The sequence below is a fragment of the Harpia harpyja genome, chromosome 16 (genome assembly GCF_026419915.1).
Source record: "Harpia harpyja isolate bHarHar1 chromosome 16, bHarHar1 primary haplotype, whole genome shotgun sequence".
Classification (NCBI taxonomy): Eukaryota; Metazoa; Chordata; class Aves; order Accipitriformes; family Accipitridae; genus Harpia; species Harpia harpyja.
The window spans coordinates 22,121,117-22,140,216 of record NC_068955.1 but is presented as its reverse complement, the minus strand read 5'-3'; the positions used below and the strand labels follow the sequence as shown (position 1 = coordinate 22,140,216).

Here is a 19,100-nt window from a genome sequence, read left to right as displayed (position 1 = left end):
TGGTCCCTTTTTCCAGTCTCTTGTGTCTGTGTGTATTGACATATACAAAATAAAATGAGAACAAATAGCCTGAAACACGGCCATTCTGGTCTCTTTCCTGCCATGTATCTGTCTGTCACCAACTGCTAATAACTTTTTATTGTATATACTGGATTCTGGTTAGCTGCCTCAAATTTGTTTTTTAGCATTTGTAGAAAACCTTCCATTTATCTTTCTATGTGTTGTATAAAAGATTGAGATCCTTCCTGCTGAACTGTTGTGCTGCCGTTCTCTTTTCTTACCTTGCCAGTTAGGTATTATCCTCAGATGAAATGGTCTAATCAGAGTTGATGGCAATACTCAAACTAACCCCACTTCCTGCTAGAGGGTGTACATCTTGCTCTTTGCAGACCCATGGTGCATGACCATAGGAAACAGAAGTAAAAAGGCACACAATAAGACAACAATCAGTTTTGTTTGCATATTTCTTATTAAATAGTTAACCAGCATTTACTTGTTGGTAACAATTAATTGTTAATTTAGAACAACTTTTAAATGTTTTGTTGCCTCCTGCATGACAGGAAATAATTTAAAAGCCACTATGGGGTCAGCCTACTCCTATTCAGCATATTTATCTTTGCCATTAGCTTTTTGGTAAAAGTGCTGCTTCTGTCTAGAGGCCACAAATCTTGTTTGTGCTTCCTGTTGCAGAATGTTTATTACACAAGCAGTCAGCAGCTCCATGTGGGTGTTCTGAGTCCCACTATCGACGATGATGACAACAGATGCCTGGTGGATGTGAACAGCAGGCCCAGGCTCATTGAATGCAATTATGCCAAAGCCAAGAGAATGAAGCTTTACTGGCAGTTTACTCAGGTAATTCTTACTCAGCAGACATTTCAGAAAGTTCAAAAGCTCTGTTTCTGCATCCGAAGTGTGAGTAATCTCTTTACTAACAGAACTGAACCAGATTTATCCTTGCTTTCTTTGCACGGAGCCAGGAAGCTATGTTTACATTTGATCCCAATGTCAGCTACCTCAGGAGGTTATAAAACTTGTGTTCTATTTTCTGATTTCACAAGAAATTATTTGTTTCTAAGGCAGAGTGACTGCTACAGAATTATCTCAATTAAAAAAAAAAAAAGTTATTTTGGTACAGTCAAATGCAAAGTAACCTATTTAGGAGCAAGAGACAGAAAGCGTTTTTATTGTTTGGTTTTTTGGAAGTGGCAACTCAGAAAAGGGGATAGCGGGTCATTGATGATAACAGCCTCATCATGAGCTTCTTGTGCAGTTCCTTACTTAAAAAGGCTAATGCTTTTATGTGTGAGAGAGAGAGATAAAAAGAAGTGCAAGTGAAGGCTGAGAAATGATTTCACAGTGATGACAATGCTGATAGGACACTGAGTCCAGGCCTGGTGTCTGCGCTTCAGAACTGATTTAGAAATACAAGGGAGAACTATAAAGAAGCCACAAAAGTTATGGGGCTAGGAAACACACTTTGTGATATAATGCTTACGGAGATCACTCTGTTCAGTTTAGCTAAGAGGAAGTGGCAAGGTGACTCAAAGCATACCAGTGTTTCCACAGAGGGACATAGGTTATCCTGAAGACAAAACAGGTTCCAATGGTTGGAAGCTAAAGATAGTCAAATTTGGTCTTTCAAAGGAAGGTAACATTTTCCTAAGGTAAGAATTAAGACATCGGAAGTTTACCATGTCAGATACTGACATGTCGGTTGCTTAGGATAAATAAAATTTAGATTACAATGCTTTCTAAACCAAGTACCTGACTTAGCTTCTGTGAAAAATTTAATAGCTAGTGCGAGTTTGGTCACAGTTGCTCCTCTGCAGTTTTGAAGCTACAAATCTAGTTGTGTACTCCAGCCCATGGGCTGAGGCTCACCATTAAGGTAATTCTATCCCAGCATTTAATTTTTCTGTATCATCCATGTGGGTTTGCAAATATCTTTTCTGCCAGCTCATTAGTTTGTTGTTTTTTTTCTTTGACTTCAACAACAGCTATGTTCAGTCTATTTTAGGACATTGATAATACAGTTTCGCATCCACCTTAGTGCAGAGAGCATTTGGACAGTAATCAATAAAGCATACTATTAACATAATTTGTATTTATACTTTGAAGTAATCCAGATCTTTGTCTTTAAGGGGTAGCTCTCAGGCAGCGGACCTTAAATCCCTAACCTGGAAAGACATCCCGGCTTTCACTTTCAGTCTCCTCAAGGGCAGAGTTTTAATTATGTCTTCTCTGAAGTTGTAAAAATAGTCTCATCATGAGCACGGGGGCTCACTGTGGCCATCCCTGCACTTGACTTTTGGTACCATTTTAAAAAAGTATAATTAACATTTATTTAAATAGTATTTCAGTAACATGTTAGTACTGTCCACCTATTCAGTGATTGGTCTGTATAACCCAACCCTTTGGTGACAATTAATGGTTTCTACTCCAGAATATTGCTGCTGTTTTGTAATACTAATTATGTTAGATCTGATTTGGGGGGCAGCAGTAGAATGCATTGATAATTTAGCTATTAAAAGCTTCAGAAATGGTATTTAACTACTTTAGGTTTGTTTTCTGTCTGTATTTCCATTCCACGTTCCAAATACAATTTCCCAGTGAAGGTGCAGTGCTGTTAAACTAGGCTCTATGGACTGTACTTAAGTCTTCTACAAAGAAGCTTCTGCCCAGGAGAAGTGAAAGCTAATTAGTTGTTTCCTTATGATAAATTAAGAGACAAATGAAATAATTAAAAGCTTGCTGTTCAAAAAGGATTTTGTTAATACCCAATGCAATTAAAATGCCATTATTTCTCAACATACAGCATGGTACACAGCTCCTCTGTAAGCTAGAAGAAAGTTAATGAGAGTAATCAAGGATTGCCAAGATCAGCTGATGAACTCCATTTGAAATGCTCCCATTTAGTCTGGTGAAAGGATGTGTTTCTGTGAATACACTGGAAGCTGTTTATCTGAAAAGAGTCTTTTTTATTATGTTTTTAAAGCTCTGGTATTTATTTTCCATATTATGCAGTGAGCAGAACTACTGAAAATAAGCAGGATTGTAAGTATTGATGCTTATGTAGTCTTGAAGTTTGTGAAATATTAATTAAAATGTAGATGCTGGCCATAGCTTTTTATAGCACCTTCCTTTGGCTGCAAGTATGCTTTCACTTCTCTGGATTCTCTAGCCATTCAACAAGAATGTCTGATGATATAGGTAAATAAAAATATAGCAGTGCAAGTAGAGAAATTGTCTCGGAAAGGAAATGGGAACAAGACTTACCAACCAAAGCAGGGTAAACCAATTGAACTAGATTTCCCTGACCAGCACAAAAATCAGTATTTGCCCTGCATTCCAGACATGTATCTTAAAATTTGAATGAGGAAGCTTTCTCATTTTTCTGCAAAACACACTATATATTCAGAGAGGCACCATGATAGTGTGTGGTGGGACATGGACTTCAGACTGGTTGATAGAAGACTGTACAGCTTTTTGGAAAAAGGATTCTTCAGTTAACATTTTCCTCCTCCCTTGCATTGTTGAAATCTAATGATGAGAGAAATCCTTATCACAGAAGTAGAAAATAGGGGTCATCCTCAGCTAGTGGTCTTGCTTCTGTAGTTCTATTACAGAATTATTTAATTCTTAATTTGCATCTTTGATTAGAAGTGTGTGTGTGTATACACATATATACACTTGTGGGTGTGTGTGTATATTTAAATTTAAAAAAAAGAAATCAAGTTATCTTTTACTTTAGTTTTAAGTTATATTGCTACCTTCAATTGTAGGCAGCTGGAGTCAGACACTCAGATGTTCACTGCTATGTTGTGGACAAAATAGTCGTTTAATGGGCATTCATATGGAGGGAACTGCCACCAGTACCTCAAGCTGTTTTCATTATACATCATACTGGCTGACTGGACAGAGGCCTTGGGAGACTGTGGTATCCTTCTGTACTGGACAAACTTGCATTGAGCATTCAAAGCTGGTATTATGTGTTTATATAATCAGGATCCATCTGAGCAAATTTCCATGCTCCACAGTTTTGTACAGCTGCCAAATGCAACAAGACCCAATAAAATGTAGGCTTCAATGACATTCTTCCTTTCAAGGCTTCTTCAAGTGTTTATAACTGTAATTATGTCAAATTATGTAAATTAGCCCTGAAAAGACTCCAGTCAACTGGGTAGTGTTCAAGAATTTTATTGTTCAGGTTGTTTGTCAAGTCTTCTCTTAAGGGAAATGCTTATTTTGGGAATACTTTTATGCTGAAAAGTCTTCTAGGTGTTTGCCAGTTCACCTAGTTCAGTCTGTCTCACCACTTTTTCATTTAATTGAGCAAAAAAAGACCTTATAGCAAAATAGTAAGTAATCCCCAGAAATTACACAAGGCAGAGAGGACAGAATTACATGGTAGTAAAATGATCAGAATTTTACTAAAATATTAATTTAAACATGGTATCAAGGAAGCTGCTCTGGCATCATGAATCATCAGGGAAGCAAAAACTAATCTCAGTTGCCACTGAGCACCCCTTATTTAGTACTAAACAATTAGTCCTGCTCACACCCTGTGAGCTCTTTATGTCAAGGAGCAGGTGCACATGCAGTGTGCTGGCGGCAGCAGCCTGTACCCCCTGTAACCAAATAGTTGCAGGAAGCATCAGGTCAGCAGCACATCTGCATGACAGTCACTGTCCACATGCTCAGTCAAGCTGCTGTCCTTGGGACTGCTGTAGTGGTTGCATGACATGGTCTGTTGTGTGACAAAGAAGGGACACGGAGATGTAGGAGAGTGAGGCCAGTGCACCTGGTCAGATATCTCCTTGGGAAATCTTTCAGTAGAAACAGCTCAGCACTGTCGGGTACCCATATCCAGTAGCAGTTGCATCTGCCTGCGATGCTAGCATTGCTTTTACATGTTATGGAGGATTGTGATTCTAGTCAGTGCTGGAGGTTTCCACAGGAAATCTTCCAGTTCAGAAGTGTTCAGAGGGGGTGCTTTATGCTATCCTGAGAAGCTGTAAATAAAATTTGTTGCTGACAACTGTAGTTACCTTATGTATAATTTCCGAAATATCACAGTAGGAATTGCTTTGGAAGGAAAAGGGAAGACAGACGAGAGCAAATGAATTACTCGGTACAGTATTCCACAGATAAACGTGATGATTCAGATCGCATTTAAAAACATATTAGATAATAGATAAATAGATATTCTGTGTGGCTATATAAAGAAAGAATAGACCTTAAAATTACTGAAAGCATTTACATCTTGCTCCTCCTACAGATTTTGGCCTTTGCCAGACAGTCATTCTGAATTATTCTTACCTGCCTTTATCTTAGAAAATTAAAGGATGTGCAATACTACCGCTAGCTGGAACCATTACCCAAACCACATCCCAAACAAGTAAGGGAATACAGGGTGCAGATTGTGTGGTAGGATTAAACTGCAGGCCTGTGAAGCAAGCAGAGAATCTCTCTGTACCAATATCATATGCCCCCTTGCTGAGTGTACACAGTGCAGAAGTGGAGGCTAACACCATTAAACAGTAGACAGTTTCCTTCTAATGTCCACTCCCAGTTTTCAACCCATATATTAGCCAAGGACATCGGTGTACAAGAGGCATTAATTTCAGTAGAGCGCTGTGTCTAAGGGAACAATGGTCCCCATTAACTTCTTCAGATTCTTCCATTATGAGAGCCACAGGGTAGAAAACCAGCATCATTAATTTATCAAGAATTTGAATTTATGCTGTACTTCTAACCCCAAAGGATGCAAATACACTCAATATGTATTTGCAGTATAGGACATGCTATACTGCAATACAGCTATATAATAGTGCAGTGCTATCTGCGTAAGAGCTCAGAACAGAAAGTGATTGTGATCCTGCAGGAGAAATATAAAAAAAAACAGAACCTAATTATTCAATTAATTGAGTCAACAGACTAGGTTAAGCCCCGTATTTTTACTGAGGCTATCTGAATTTTAAATGACCAGTGTCACAGAGTTTTCAGTTTTAAACCTCAACCACAAAAGAGCACTTCCACAAGCCCCAGGGGCCTCAGTGCAGTGTTGGCATATGGGTCCAGTACATTAGCAGCACTTTTTTCTATACGTAGCTACTCTTTGCCCATCTTTGATCAAATATTACCTTAGCTTGCCTGTACTTAATATTTGAACTAACTGGATAACTGCACAAGGTGTTACAGCTGGAAGATAAGGAACCTGAACCATTGTTCTGCTTAGACATGAAAGTGATAGTTAATGTTTTAATTTTCTTTTTGCTCTAGTAAATTTGTCCCTAATTCATGTGCAACTTATAACAAGAATATTGGTTATTAAACACTTTTTAAAAACAGGTGTATTAGAGTATTTGTTTTTCATACTCCTTGAACTATGTCTTACTATAAGCCTACAAACTCTAGTCCCATTCATGCAAATGGAATTGTTTAAAAGTACAAAAATCTGAAAGCATTCAGTCTTTCTCCATATTGAATGAATACCTGACTTAAATATGAAAATGTATATGCAAAACACATGCAGAAAAAATATTAAATACAAATATTACTATATAATACTGTGTTTTAGCAATTGGTGTTAAATTTGCTTGCAGTTGCTGCTGTAGTTAGCGGTAACCAAAATTTCCTTGTATAAGTTTAGTCTTCTATTTGGAGTACTTCTTTAGTAGCAAGTTTTAATTTTTGCAAATTAGGTGTAGAACTTGCCAGCTAGAAAGTTTGTGTGTGAATAGAGCAGTAAAATGAGCTTTTAGTGGGTGCATTTCAAGTCTTTTCCAGCATATCACATTATGCAGTATTTACTCTCTCGAGGACTACATTTAAGCTCCAAGGACACTTGTGCTGAATTAATTTAGAAGGAAGTTAACACATAGCCATGTTTTTCCTTCAAAACAGATACCCTATTTGCATATTTTAGCATATATTTTTAAACACCACATTTATTTACAAGGAAATTATTTGTCCTAGTTCCACCTGATTTCCCTAATTTCTGATGTCCAGATAAGCTCCATCCAAAAATCGCAGATGACAGCTGCTGCTGACAAGGTATTGCATGGCATTATAATGAGAGACATGCAAAACAATGGCCAAATCCAGAATGTTTTCTACAACTTGACTGATAACCAACACTTACCAAATGAAGTGGCTGTGTTTCAGGAGATCTGAGCTCTGTTCTCAGTCCCTCTTTGGCATTACCGGACCAATCACTTCTTGGGTTCTGTATTCCTCAGCTACAAGATGGATGGAAGTATGTTTACCTTTAGCATACATCTTTTATTATTTCTAAGTTCCCAGACGAAAACAAAACTCTGTCCTGATCAAGTCAGTAAAAGTTGCATCTTTAATTTCAATGCAGACAAGAACAATATCTATGTAAGTAAGGTTTGGCTACCAAGTAACACCCTGCAATCCAAGATGCAAATAATTGAGAAAAATGTTCACTTGGAAAGCAATTAAATCAGGATACAATAATGATATACATGACAAGAAATGAGAGTTTGTTATTTAGTGAGATGATCAGGGCATCAAGTCTGGTATCCTGAACCTGACAGTGACAACACCCAGTATAACAGACAAAAAATAGATTATTTCCATTATTGTCTGAGTAAACTGTGCAAGGTTTGTGCTGCAGCTGCAAGGACATTCCTTTCCCAATATCAATTATAATCAGCAACAGATTTGTGTGGTTACTAGGGAAAAAGCCATTTTCAATAACTAGTGCAAATCATTCCTTAATTTTCTTCAGTTGGCACTCAATTTATTTCTTGGTCTCTAGGGATTGGTTTAATCCTAAATATATAATGACAATGCAAACAGTTCAGTTTCTGGGTTAAAATGAGTTAGGAAGACTTCATATTGAGCACTCAGATTAGAAAACCTACGCTAATTGAATACACCACACACACACAAGAAATAAAATTGTCATTCAGTATTTTTGTTTTCCAAAGGAGTTACATTTTAGTAAGAGTTACGTCTCACAAAGAAATCGGAATGCATATTTTCTCTCATCTAAAACCCATAAATCTTTGGAAATCTGTTCAGGTGTCTAGGGAAAACATCTCATCTTTCCTAGGGAAAATATAAAAATCTTGAGTTTTCTAATTGTGCTGAAAGGAGTTTCTTTTTTGTCTGGCTGAAGATGAATAACTAGGTATCCCCTGTGCTAAGGTTGGGAAATAATAATGTAAACTTTTCTTCTTTACATTAGTTTTCTAGGTATGCTATGTTAGAACAATATTTTTATCCATAAGGAGAAAAAGAGAAAGAATAAGACAGTAAGGTGCTCTTAGGCATGATCTTCAGGTGCATGCAGTGAACGGATTTCCATTAGCAAACTAATCTTGCATCTTGTGCACACTCAAAAGTAGGGAGGGAAGACATGTTAACAAGAGTTTGCACAGACAAGCAATGCAGAATGAGCCTTAGAAAGCAACATATACAGAAGTGATGATTGCTTCAAAACCAAACAAAAAGGCAAAACCTAGGAATACACAATTTGCCACATCACAGATCAGAAAATTAACTAGATTAATTACGTCATCTAGAAGACTCCCTCAGGCAATGGTCAATGCTTGCTGTTTCAGAGAAATCAGCTCTATTCTGAGCCAGCAGTTCACTGTAACATCAGGAGGAGGATTCCCTTCTTGACCCCTAATGTGCTCTCTTCATGAAGACCGAGATTTGATTTGTCTGAATGATCTCAGCATGCCTATAAAAACTTGTTTTATCAGCACTCTTCAAATTAACCTAGCCCACTAAAACCATCTAGTCAGTCACTGAACATTGATGCCTGCGACAATGAATTCAACAGGTTTCCTTACCCACATAAATCACAGTAGTTGTTGCAAATTGCTAACTCTAACAATCCTTTTTTCCTTAGAAAGTTCATTTACCAGTTTCACACTGGTATTCACAGGTATTCATACTTCTGATCACTGAAGTCAGATTCCATTAATTTTCATTTACATCCTAAGCACAGTCCTATTTTTATTTCATTTTAGTGTATTTTGTAATTCCCCATCATCTGAATATTCCATCACACTTTAAAGCATCTTTGTTGCCTTTCTCTGTCTTCTACTTTAGACATCTTGAAGCAAGCCTAGATCAAGGCAGATAAATCGAGCCTGACTTGTTTGCAGAAGTCATTTATATGTAATCTCAGAATGAAAGAGAAAAAGGTAACTTTTCTAAGCTTTTCACAAAATGTATTTGTAAAACATGCAAATAAAGCCAATGTATCCAGCACTCCCATCTTTTTCCCAGTTATAATGTTGTTTCTTGACACAGGCAGCTACTGTATGGCTCAATCCATGAAAAGAAAGATTGTATAAGAAAAAATTTTCTATTTTTTAGTTAGAGTAAAATCACCCCACAGAAAACATTGGTGCAGAGCATTAACTTTGGATTCTTTTCTATAGGTCAGGTCTCACTCAAGACTCCAGAGATGTTTAGAAACACGGATTTACCTGTATCTAACACTCCTGCTAGTAGAAGGAGGTATAAAACGTAGCACTTGTTGTTGTTAACTTACATAATGTAGAAACACATCTTAAATTCTAATTCAGAACATTAGAGTATTGAAGTTAGAGCACTAAGTAGCCAGCGACTACTCAGTATAGTGGGTTCTGCGTTTACAGTTTTCTGAATGCTACCAAGTAGGACAGTAGGCAGTATATGGCAAAAGGAGGATGCAGAAGAGACACTTACAAACAGCATTCCCTTTAATAGTAAGAAAAAATTTTCAGAAAATGTCAACCTGTGTATCATCTCTCACCAACATAAATTTCTGGAGCTTACTCTTCTATGACTGTCAGTTCTCAAAAAGACATTCAATTTATTTCTAAATGAATTGTCCTGTTAACTTGTTACTCAGGACAGCAGCTGTAGTTGGAAAAGCCGTGCACGTCATTATCAACTGCATAGCATAAAGCTAGTTTTTCCTTTTTTACAAAGGACTTAATAGGTAATCCTAGCAATCAGAAGGTCAACATAATACATCATCATCTGGATTCATTGCCAAAACAAAACCAAACAATATGTTCAGCTGTAAATTCTGCATTTAGCCATAATTATCAGGGCTATGTATGGATAAAAGATTCCCTTTTTAACTACTTCCCACTCACTCCCCCCTGAAACAGTGTTCAGTAATTAATTTTAAATATCATATTGTATACCTAGAATATTTGTTTCTGCAGATGTTTTTTTAATAATATGTCAGAAAGACTTCCTGGCCACTGCTGATACAGTAATGATTCGTGTTTACTTTCTGAAAAATCCCTAATGATCTTTCTAGTCTGGCTAATGTATTCTACTCCAAAGCCTGCTTCAATTTTCTTAGTTTTATCACTATTTTCTGTAGTAAAATGCGTTTTCAGCTATCATATCCTGAAGAGCTTCTTTGTATTTCAGTGAATACTTGAATTTATTCTTTGCGAGGCATTATTTTCTTAATCTTGCTATTAACAATGGGCCTTTGTAATCTGTTACAAATCTATGATAAAATTTTATATATATGTGGAAAATATTACTGATAGGTATAAATCCATACATTCAACTTCTGATTTTTATGCTGTTTCTCTGTAATTTATTTTCTATTCCAATTACATTCTCTGGATGAAACTGCATTTCCTTTTGCCAGGTTGAATTGCTTTTATTTAAATACTTAATAATTAACAGTATTGTGTATTTAACTATTACACCTTTAGATGGCTGTGCTTGGAACCTAGACTGCTCTACATTCCTATAGCCAATCTAGATTAAACAAAACAGAAAATGATTGTACAGTCCACTAGTTACTAAAACCTAGTTTGGACATACAGATAAGGCTGCATCATTTGATTTGTCACAGCTGCAGTATTAAAAATTTGTTGCAGCAATATAGAAATGTAACATTTATGATTATGTAAAGTCTGAACACTCACTCAGATGTCTCGGTAGCAGAATGAGTGGAATGAGACAAAGTGTGATGTAGACATTAAATTGTTGTAACTATTGTATGATGCGTCTAATTCCGTTGTCAGAGGATGTTTCGTAGTATTTACTCACTGGGTACCAGCAAGTGGATGAAGACCAGTGCTCACATGGCTACTTGACAGCAGAACTTAAGTGCAGGAGAAGTAGTGAGGAGGAGGAGGAAAAAAAAAAAAAAATTATTTTTTTTCCTTAAGGAATGTTTTGGCTGATCCCTATTATAACTCCACCTAAGTTTACATTGTACACAGCAATTAGTTTTGGTTAGTATTGGAGAAATAAATCCACATTTTAAAAGTGTCCGATAAAGATTCTCATTTGCCTATCTAATTGTAAATAGCAATCTAAAGAGCTGACAGACACCTTTTTAATATATAATACTGCTGTGTATAATATTTCATACACGTAATAGCAGTTAAATGTCCCTTATTTTCACAGTAGTCATATCAAATATATTAGGAACCAAGTGCCTTTGAAGAAGACCAACAGCTAACAATATACTTCACTGAGGAATATTTCAATTTAAATAGTTTAATCTTTGAAAGATTTGAACAACAGAGAGTATGTTAGAGTCTGCTGTACTTACAGACCACCTGTTCGCCAAAGAATTAGAAAATTTGTGATACTACTTTAGATTTGAGAAGGAATTAATCAATTGCATATATATGCCATTATATATACCTATATCCTTTATACAACTATGAAGCAGAAATTCTAAACTCAGTAACATCATCCAATATTTCCAAGCAATGGACAATACTGAAAATACATTAATTACTGTATGGGATAGATTATTCTCTTTTTCCTATGGATATTTTCTCACTGCAGCAACATCCATACAGAAGTGACCGCATAGAAGACAAAATGACCTGTAAAAATTGAGTAATTTTTTTTAGGACTAAATTTGGTGTACTAACAGTCACTGAAAATTTACCCCAGTATTCTGGGGAAATGAATGAGAAGACCATGCATTCTGTTTGGAGTGGAGATTATCTGTGTTATATATACCTCAGCATAATTTTTTGATTCAAATGTATCAAAGCAATAGTGAAGATTAGAGTTTCTGCCTCCAAGGTAGAGTGAACATGTAAATATTTGAGGTCACTGATTGAGGTACAAATAGAAAGTTACAGACTAGTGAATGCAACGATCTGTATAACATATGTGATACGAGATTGGATACACTTATTAACCTTTTAAGACCTTTTCTGAAATAGCCATGGTTAGGCAAGCTGGTAAGAGCACTTCTTTTCTTCTCTTTTAGGTAGAATAACATGAGCTTTAATATGATGAGCAAAAAGTAGGTTTAAACTCTGTAACAAAAGCGTACACTTTATAGTAACTTGTTAAGAAGAGCTATCAATCTGATTTTCAGTAATGCTGACAACCTCCAGCGTTCATTTAATATCCCTCATTTTTACAAGTGATCAAACCCCGTCTTAAGTTTAATGCCCAAGAGCTTTTACTAGCTTATGAAGCCCTGGTTCAGTCTAAAGCTACAACCTCACTTTCCCATTTTCCCTTTCTACATAGCTTTTTCTGGGAAATTTGGAAACCCAGTACAACAACTTGCAGCTCACAGAACCCATCACACCTACCTAAACACCTGGAATGTCATAGATCACATCTAGCAGATGTGCCAAGTACAAACAATGACTAAATTGACCAAGTCAATTAGATGTTGTGAATTATTTATTCAGCTTTAATGATGCCACATATCCACATTTGAATTCTTCCTTTAAAATACCTAAACTATGTGAAGTAGCATCTCTGTTCTTTTCCTGCCGAGTGCCTTTTTGTTCATGTTTCGAAACACAACCTTGGCAATCTGACTTCAGAGTAACAAAGAACAGAAAATTGGCTCTTGCTGAAGAGAATTCTTATGGAAGAAAATTAGAGAGTAAATATGATGGTAAGTTTCTATTAAATGCAGCCAGAAATAAAAAAGATTTTACACTGCAACCAGTAAAATATCATCTGATTAAAAGGTCTGTCATTCAGTAACCATAAGGTGAGATTTTTCGCAAGAAAAGTTCAGAACTTTTTGGCTAGATATATGTTTACAGAAACTTCTTAATGCATCTTTTGTTGTGAAGTCAAAACATGCTTTGTTTTGAAGGCACTTTAGCTGAGGAGCATAACATGGTATATAACCCCAGTACTGCAGTAGCAGTGGTATGGAGGGGCAGGAGTTACAGGTTACATGGTGTGTGTACACTACATGTTTCTTTACAAAAAAAATTTTATTTAACACCTGTGGTATTTGCAAAGAAAGCTGTACCAGTGTTCTGTCCCTTTTGTAGCCCTCTGGCTAGGAGGCCTTCTAGACATTAAAGAAACTTTATGACGGCTTTCAACTAAGCCTGGTTCTGCAAGGACCAATATTCCAGGGAAGACCTATCCCACTTTACTGCCCCGCAGAGCAAACACAGGAAGGGGAGGTTTGGGAACTGTGCATCCAGCACCCCTGAATAAACCAAAACAGAAGCCACAGAACAGTTCAGCAAAGACGGTCTAGTTACTTTGCACAGCTTATTAGCACTCCAGCTCTAACCTAGAATATGTAAGTATATACTTGCAATGTGCTGCTCTTTCTAAAAGCCAGTTGTTTTTTTTTTTTTACATACGACAGACTCACATGGGACTGCCTACCATGCACATTGGACCATCCTTGTACTGCAATGGTTTGCAGGCACATCAAATGGTATTCTTAAATGCTGTATTACTGGATAAATTTTACTTTAGTAAAAGGCTTGAAAGGAAACCTCTCGCATAATGGTAGATATGCAGAAAGTAAATAATTCTAAAGGAAGTCAAAAGTATTGCTTTCCACTACGTGTGTTATGTCACATTCCAATAGCTGTTGGTCATAACAGGATGCGTGACTTGAGATAGTGTTAACATTAAAAGTATGCTTATGAAGCACTCAATCAGTTTTATATGTGTCTAAGGCTACCAGCAGGCGTTGAGAGCATTTGTGCTTCTCACAGGAATTGCTTCAATTTGCGTTGCAAAACCCATCAAGTTTTCAGTCAAACTTGTTAGTGCTGTCACATGCAGTCTATTTTTATAAAATAGTTGACCTGGATATTTATTTATCCTCTTGAGACTTCTACTGCCATCGAGCTGCCTCTCATCATCAATTATCTTAATCCTGATTCTGTTCAACTGGGCAGAATTCCTCTTTAACTTGTTTCAACCTATAGAACTATATTTTATGTATCATGATTAAAGACATTACCCTAGGCTATCAATTTTTTGCCTTTAAATTGGAAAGCAGAGGTCTTACCTAGGATGGGGAAAGGGAACCAGATAGATAGGCAATGTGCCTTTCACTTACCCTGAAGTGTAGTACTACAATAAACCATTTTGCTGAGCAAGTGGTAAACATGACTGTCAGAGTTTTGTACAAGATTTGCTAAGTTGTTATTACAAAAAAAAAAGACTTAACTGAAAGGACACCTTTGTCTGCATTTGGCTTTAGGGTTGCAAATGCTAATGATGACAACAGACTGCAGAAGCCATTCAGGAATACTGTAATTTGGAGGCCCAGCCCATCAGAGCAGCAAAATGTAGTGTTAGCTTTCAGTGTGTCAGTCCTGCTTGCTCCCTGCTTCTTTCCGTGGAGTTACTCAGTTCATGTACTTTAATGATTAAACACCATGCTCATTCAGGCCTTGCAACATATAGTGGGTGCACTGTCATCACCCACGGTTGCAGGCTTGCATTAGGCATATGAAGGGGAAAATAAAATGAATACAATTAAGTAGGCTAACAACAGGAAATTTTAAGTAAGTGCTATACAACCCCCCCTCCTTGTACTTCAAAGCAATTCTTTCATTTCTATCCTTAGTGAAAGGAACCAAAGGTGTGTAGACTGCACCCCCTCCGAGGGATTAAGCCCTGGTTCTGCACAGACCTCACATCTCTTAGGCGCTAAATTGTGCTGTTTCTAACAGGACTTGAGCCTTTACATTTCTCTTTGTTGGAAAAAAAAATCATCCCGCTAAAAGCATCTGTGCTCTCAACAACGCCCAATTCACACATATTAGCCACTGCTTAACTTTGGTGTCTCTTTTATGTTCCATACAGCAGCTCCAATGTACTAAGCAGGGTGATTTTCAGTAGCCACTGCAGAGTGCTTTGCAGCACATCAAAAAGAGCTGCTTTGGCTTTTTATCTCCCGAGTCACTTGTTTCTGTTAAAACAGAAGCCAGATTTCACATGAGGGCATATCAGGAAAAGGGGGGGGGCGGCGGCTTTTTTGTGGGGGTTTTTTGGTTGCTTGTTTGTTTTGTTTCTTCTTAGGAGTGGTTTACACTTTGTTTATATAACTGCCTGTATTAAAGTATTTTGCGTGAATACATTTACTGTTACACCTATGTGTGCTCTGCATGATTTAGAATAAAGGCAAACCATTGTCTCCACTGTGAACATCCTCCTCCTTCTACCCCAAAATCCTCAATGGGAATAGAAGGCATTTGGGCCTGTTCAAGTGAAAGAAACCCTTGACCACTGAAACAAATGGGAGTTAGGCAGAAAGAAATTCCAACTCGGCATGACAGTATTTAAGCCTTAGTGCTGTGGCTTCCTCTACCTAACAGAGCTCTAAGTTAGTGACTAGGCTCCATACAGAGTCCTTGGGGAGAAAAAGTAGGCACCAAAGAACAGGATTCACAAAGCACAGCCAACAAACTAGGTGTTTGCCCCAGCCCAGCTGCTGAAGCCAGCTGGACCTGAGCATCCTACCTCCTTCTTCTTCATGAGCATAAAAGCTGTTCTTAAGATGGACATCACAGAGTTCATTTCACAGAGTTTGGGCAAGAAGAGTTGTACCAGGGAAACACTTGTGTTTTAGCCATGATGCTATACATAAAACAGAGAGAATTAATTCTGTACCTTCACTTATGCTAATAAGTTAGAAATGACAGGAGAGGTCTAAAAGTACCATACCCAGATTCATATCCCAGGTCCAAAAATCAGGCAAGTAATGGAACTGAACTAATCCTCCCATAACTGGTTAGTTTTCTGACAAGACAGAAAGCAGGAGAACTTCTTTCTCCTGCTTCCTTAGCACAAGATCTGAGCTGAGGAGGTCTTAGACACCAAAACTGAGACAAGGACTAACTGATAAATGAAAGACACAGAACTAGTTAACTTAAATGACAGCAACACAAGCACCTCCAGCATCAGTTGGAAGCACAAGGAACTTGATCTCAGTTTTGGGTTTAGGCAGAAGCACTTGTGGTAAACTGTAATTCCCAATTTAAACCCAGGGAGCTGAACCTGGGTGCCATGCAACACTGAGTCTATGCAGAAAAAAAACCATAATCAACAGTTTTCATTAAGAATAGAAACCATATGTTTTGCTGGAAGAAAATAACAAAACACCACAACTGTTTCTTTTGGCAATGAGAAAATATCCATTACTTTGGTGTTTTATATCTAAAAGACCTAATTCAAAGCTCATTTTAGAAAGCCAAAGTAACTTGTGGGGGGGAGTGTTTAGGATAAGGGAACAAATAGCATATAATAAAGCTTTGACAAATTTCCCATCCTAGTTTCTTCAAATTTCCTGTATGTCAAGCAGTTTTATTGCTTCTAGATAGCTTAGAGTTTATGCTCCCACCAGATACCCAAATTTAACTACCGTTATTAATATGAATGTCAATAATAGTTATACAGCAGTAGGAAAATACAGTTCACTCAACATTTTGTTATGGAGGTACATTAAAATGCCTACTGTATGCCTGTCTGTCTAGTAAAGTAATCAGTGAAAATTGTATCTAGACTGCACGTAGGCCTACCAAGGAGGATTTATGGGAGCCTCATGTTTTGAATTTTGTGGATTATTCTAGAAATGGTCTCTCTCTTACCCAAAGCCATATTTAAAACTTAGAGCTTTCAAGCCTAATTCTCTATTTCATTAGCCAGGTTCAAAAAAAGTTTTTAGAAGTCACTTCCCGGACAAAGTACTTACTAAGTATTACTGGTAGGATAGGAGGAGAGGAGACCCACTGTCTGAATGAAGCAGAACCTGTACTGAATGGCACAAGCTACCCTTGCCTGAGGAACAGCCTTCTCTGAAAAAGCAAACTAAGCATTTCTATGGAATTTATGTCAATATCCTTGTGATTATAATAGAAATCTATCACAGTTATGACTTTCTAATGCAAGGTATAACACAGATTTGAACAAAATCGATGAGGTGGTTTTTCTGTACGGGGTTGGGTAGTTGTTTGGTTTTTTTTCATAGCAACTATTTTTTCCCCATTGTACAAATAAGTAATCTAAATGTGGCTGCTCTTTCCATACTTCAGCTGCACTAATCTGTACTGACTTACACTCCATTCTTTGATTTGCAGATTAAGCCAGTAATTCTCTACTACACAAGTCCGACTCTCAGACTTCTGTGCGAATTACTCTACTCTGTATATCTTGGAAGAAACTTCCCTGACACTAATGTGTACAAGTTATCTATTATCTTTATTGGACAGGAGAGAGGGTGAAAGAACCAACTGAAACAAGAATTAATGGAAAAAAGTGTCATTTATGTCACCTACATGATGATTTAATTGTAATTTAGGTCTATAGTTAACTGTGTGATAGCCCCAGTGATTTAAGGTTTGCTGCAATTCAACAACGAAGGTAGGGCTTTAATATGGCAGTATTAAGCTGAGAATTGAACAGACTCAATACTGAGGGTTACCAACATAAGATTATAAAAGACAGTTCATTTCAGAATTCAAAGAATAAATGATTTTTTGCATTTTATCCTACATACAGGACACCCCTGCCCCAGGCAGTGGTCCTCTTTTGCCTTTTTTTGATGTTTCAGAGGTACAGCAGAGCCACTAAGCTAGGTAACTGAAGTAAACAGGAAAGCTTTTGGCTCATGATAAGCATGGCTAGAAACGCAGCTCGATTCTAGAAACCCCATTTACTGAAATAGTAACCAGGAATTGAGGCTATTCCAAACTGCATCAGAGATTAAACCAGCTAGTGACAAAGGGAACCTTCACTCCAAACCCAACCTAGTGCTTATCTTGTCTCTAACTGAAACGTTTTTCACAGTAGCAGTGCATTTAGTAGATGGACATTGGAATGTTCTCTAATCTATATTATCACACAGTAGCAATGCAACAAGTTCACAATGTTTAATCCAAACACTTCTTTTTTTCCCCATCTTTAAAGGGAGGTCCAATCCAGAATCGAAAATCCAAGCGTTGCCTGGAATTGCAGGAAAACAATGAAAATGAATTTGGATTTCAACTCATCCTTCAGAAATGCACTGGACAACGCTGGTCTATAACAAATGTCCTGAAAAGCTTGTCATCATAGCAGACTAAATTTTTACCCATTTCTTTTGCTACTGTGTAGCAAATATTGCATTGTTGCCTGCTGTACTATATTCCTCTCACCCCTCACTGCCCTCCACTTCCTTCTCTCCTCTTTTTTGTCCCTTTGATTTTATTTTGTGAGTGTGTGGAAATTAGGTTTGTGGGCTGAAAATAAGACATTTTTATTTCACAATGGTGTTTTCATGGCATTTATAGAGATGCTGAATGACAGGTGATGGGTAGGCTATCCTAAAATATTTTACAACTGTAAATAGGAAAGAAATGGAGAATATTTATAACTCAAACTTTTATTGAATAAAAAAGTCCAAACACTATTACTGTCTAGCTGTCTCCATGGAAATCCATTTGGAAGTTAAGTGGTGGTTTCATTGTTTTCATTAACCGAAGCCTGATCTCAGCAAGTTGTTGCCAAGCATCAGTACTCTCCAGACTTGTAGTAAAATGTCCTACCTGCACACTAGTAGCTACAGTGAGGGAGGATTTTCTCCTTTCGCCCTCTAGGGAGACCTGTCTAGGTCACTGTAGCTATGAGTGTGCAAATATGGGGGGAGGTGCGGTGTGGTGTGTGGAGGTGTATAGGTGTATCATATGCACTCACGTACTTTTCCTCACCAGTACCACTAAGTAAAACCACAGAGAGAACCCCAGGGCTCAAGTGAGGGGTAGAGAATTAATTAAAAAGAAGAAAAAAAAAAAAAAGCTACAAGAGAAAAACAGCAGCTACTGGAAGAAAAATACAAAAAACCCCCCTGACAT

At 37.3% G+C, this 19,100-nt stretch overlaps 1 protein-coding gene and 1 long non-coding RNA gene across 5 annotated transcripts in view; one reads left to right on the top strand and one right to left on the bottom strand.

Moving 5' to 3' along the window:
* Window positions 1–11,156, bottom strand: part of LOC128152662 (uncharacterized) — a 38,926-nt gene extending 27,770 nt beyond the window's left edge. Inside the window, exons 1-2 of the long non-coding RNA XR_008238728.1 lie at window positions 10,935–11,156; window positions 7,148–7,244 (exon numbers count right to left, since the gene is read on the bottom strand). This is a non-coding gene — a long non-coding RNA (uncharacterized LOC128152662). The remainder of the gene's footprint in view (window positions 1–7,147; window positions 7,245–10,934) is intronic.
* GALNT18 (polypeptide N-acetylgalactosaminyltransferase 18) overlaps window positions 1–18,658 on the top strand; it is a 252,985-nt gene extending 234,327 nt beyond the window's left edge. For 2 of the 4 annotated variants that reach the window (XM_052811200.1, XM_052811198.1), the window contains 2 exons: window positions 691–855; window positions 18,178–18,658. In XM_052811200.1, the coding sequence (XP_052667160.1) occupies window positions 691–855; window positions 18,178–18,324 (312 nt within the window). In that variant the 3' untranslated portion in view covers window positions 18,325–18,658. The other 2 variants (XM_052811199.1, XM_052811201.1) reach the window with 2 other exon arrangements.
* The last annotated feature ends 442 nt before the right edge of the window (window positions 18,659–19,100 follow it).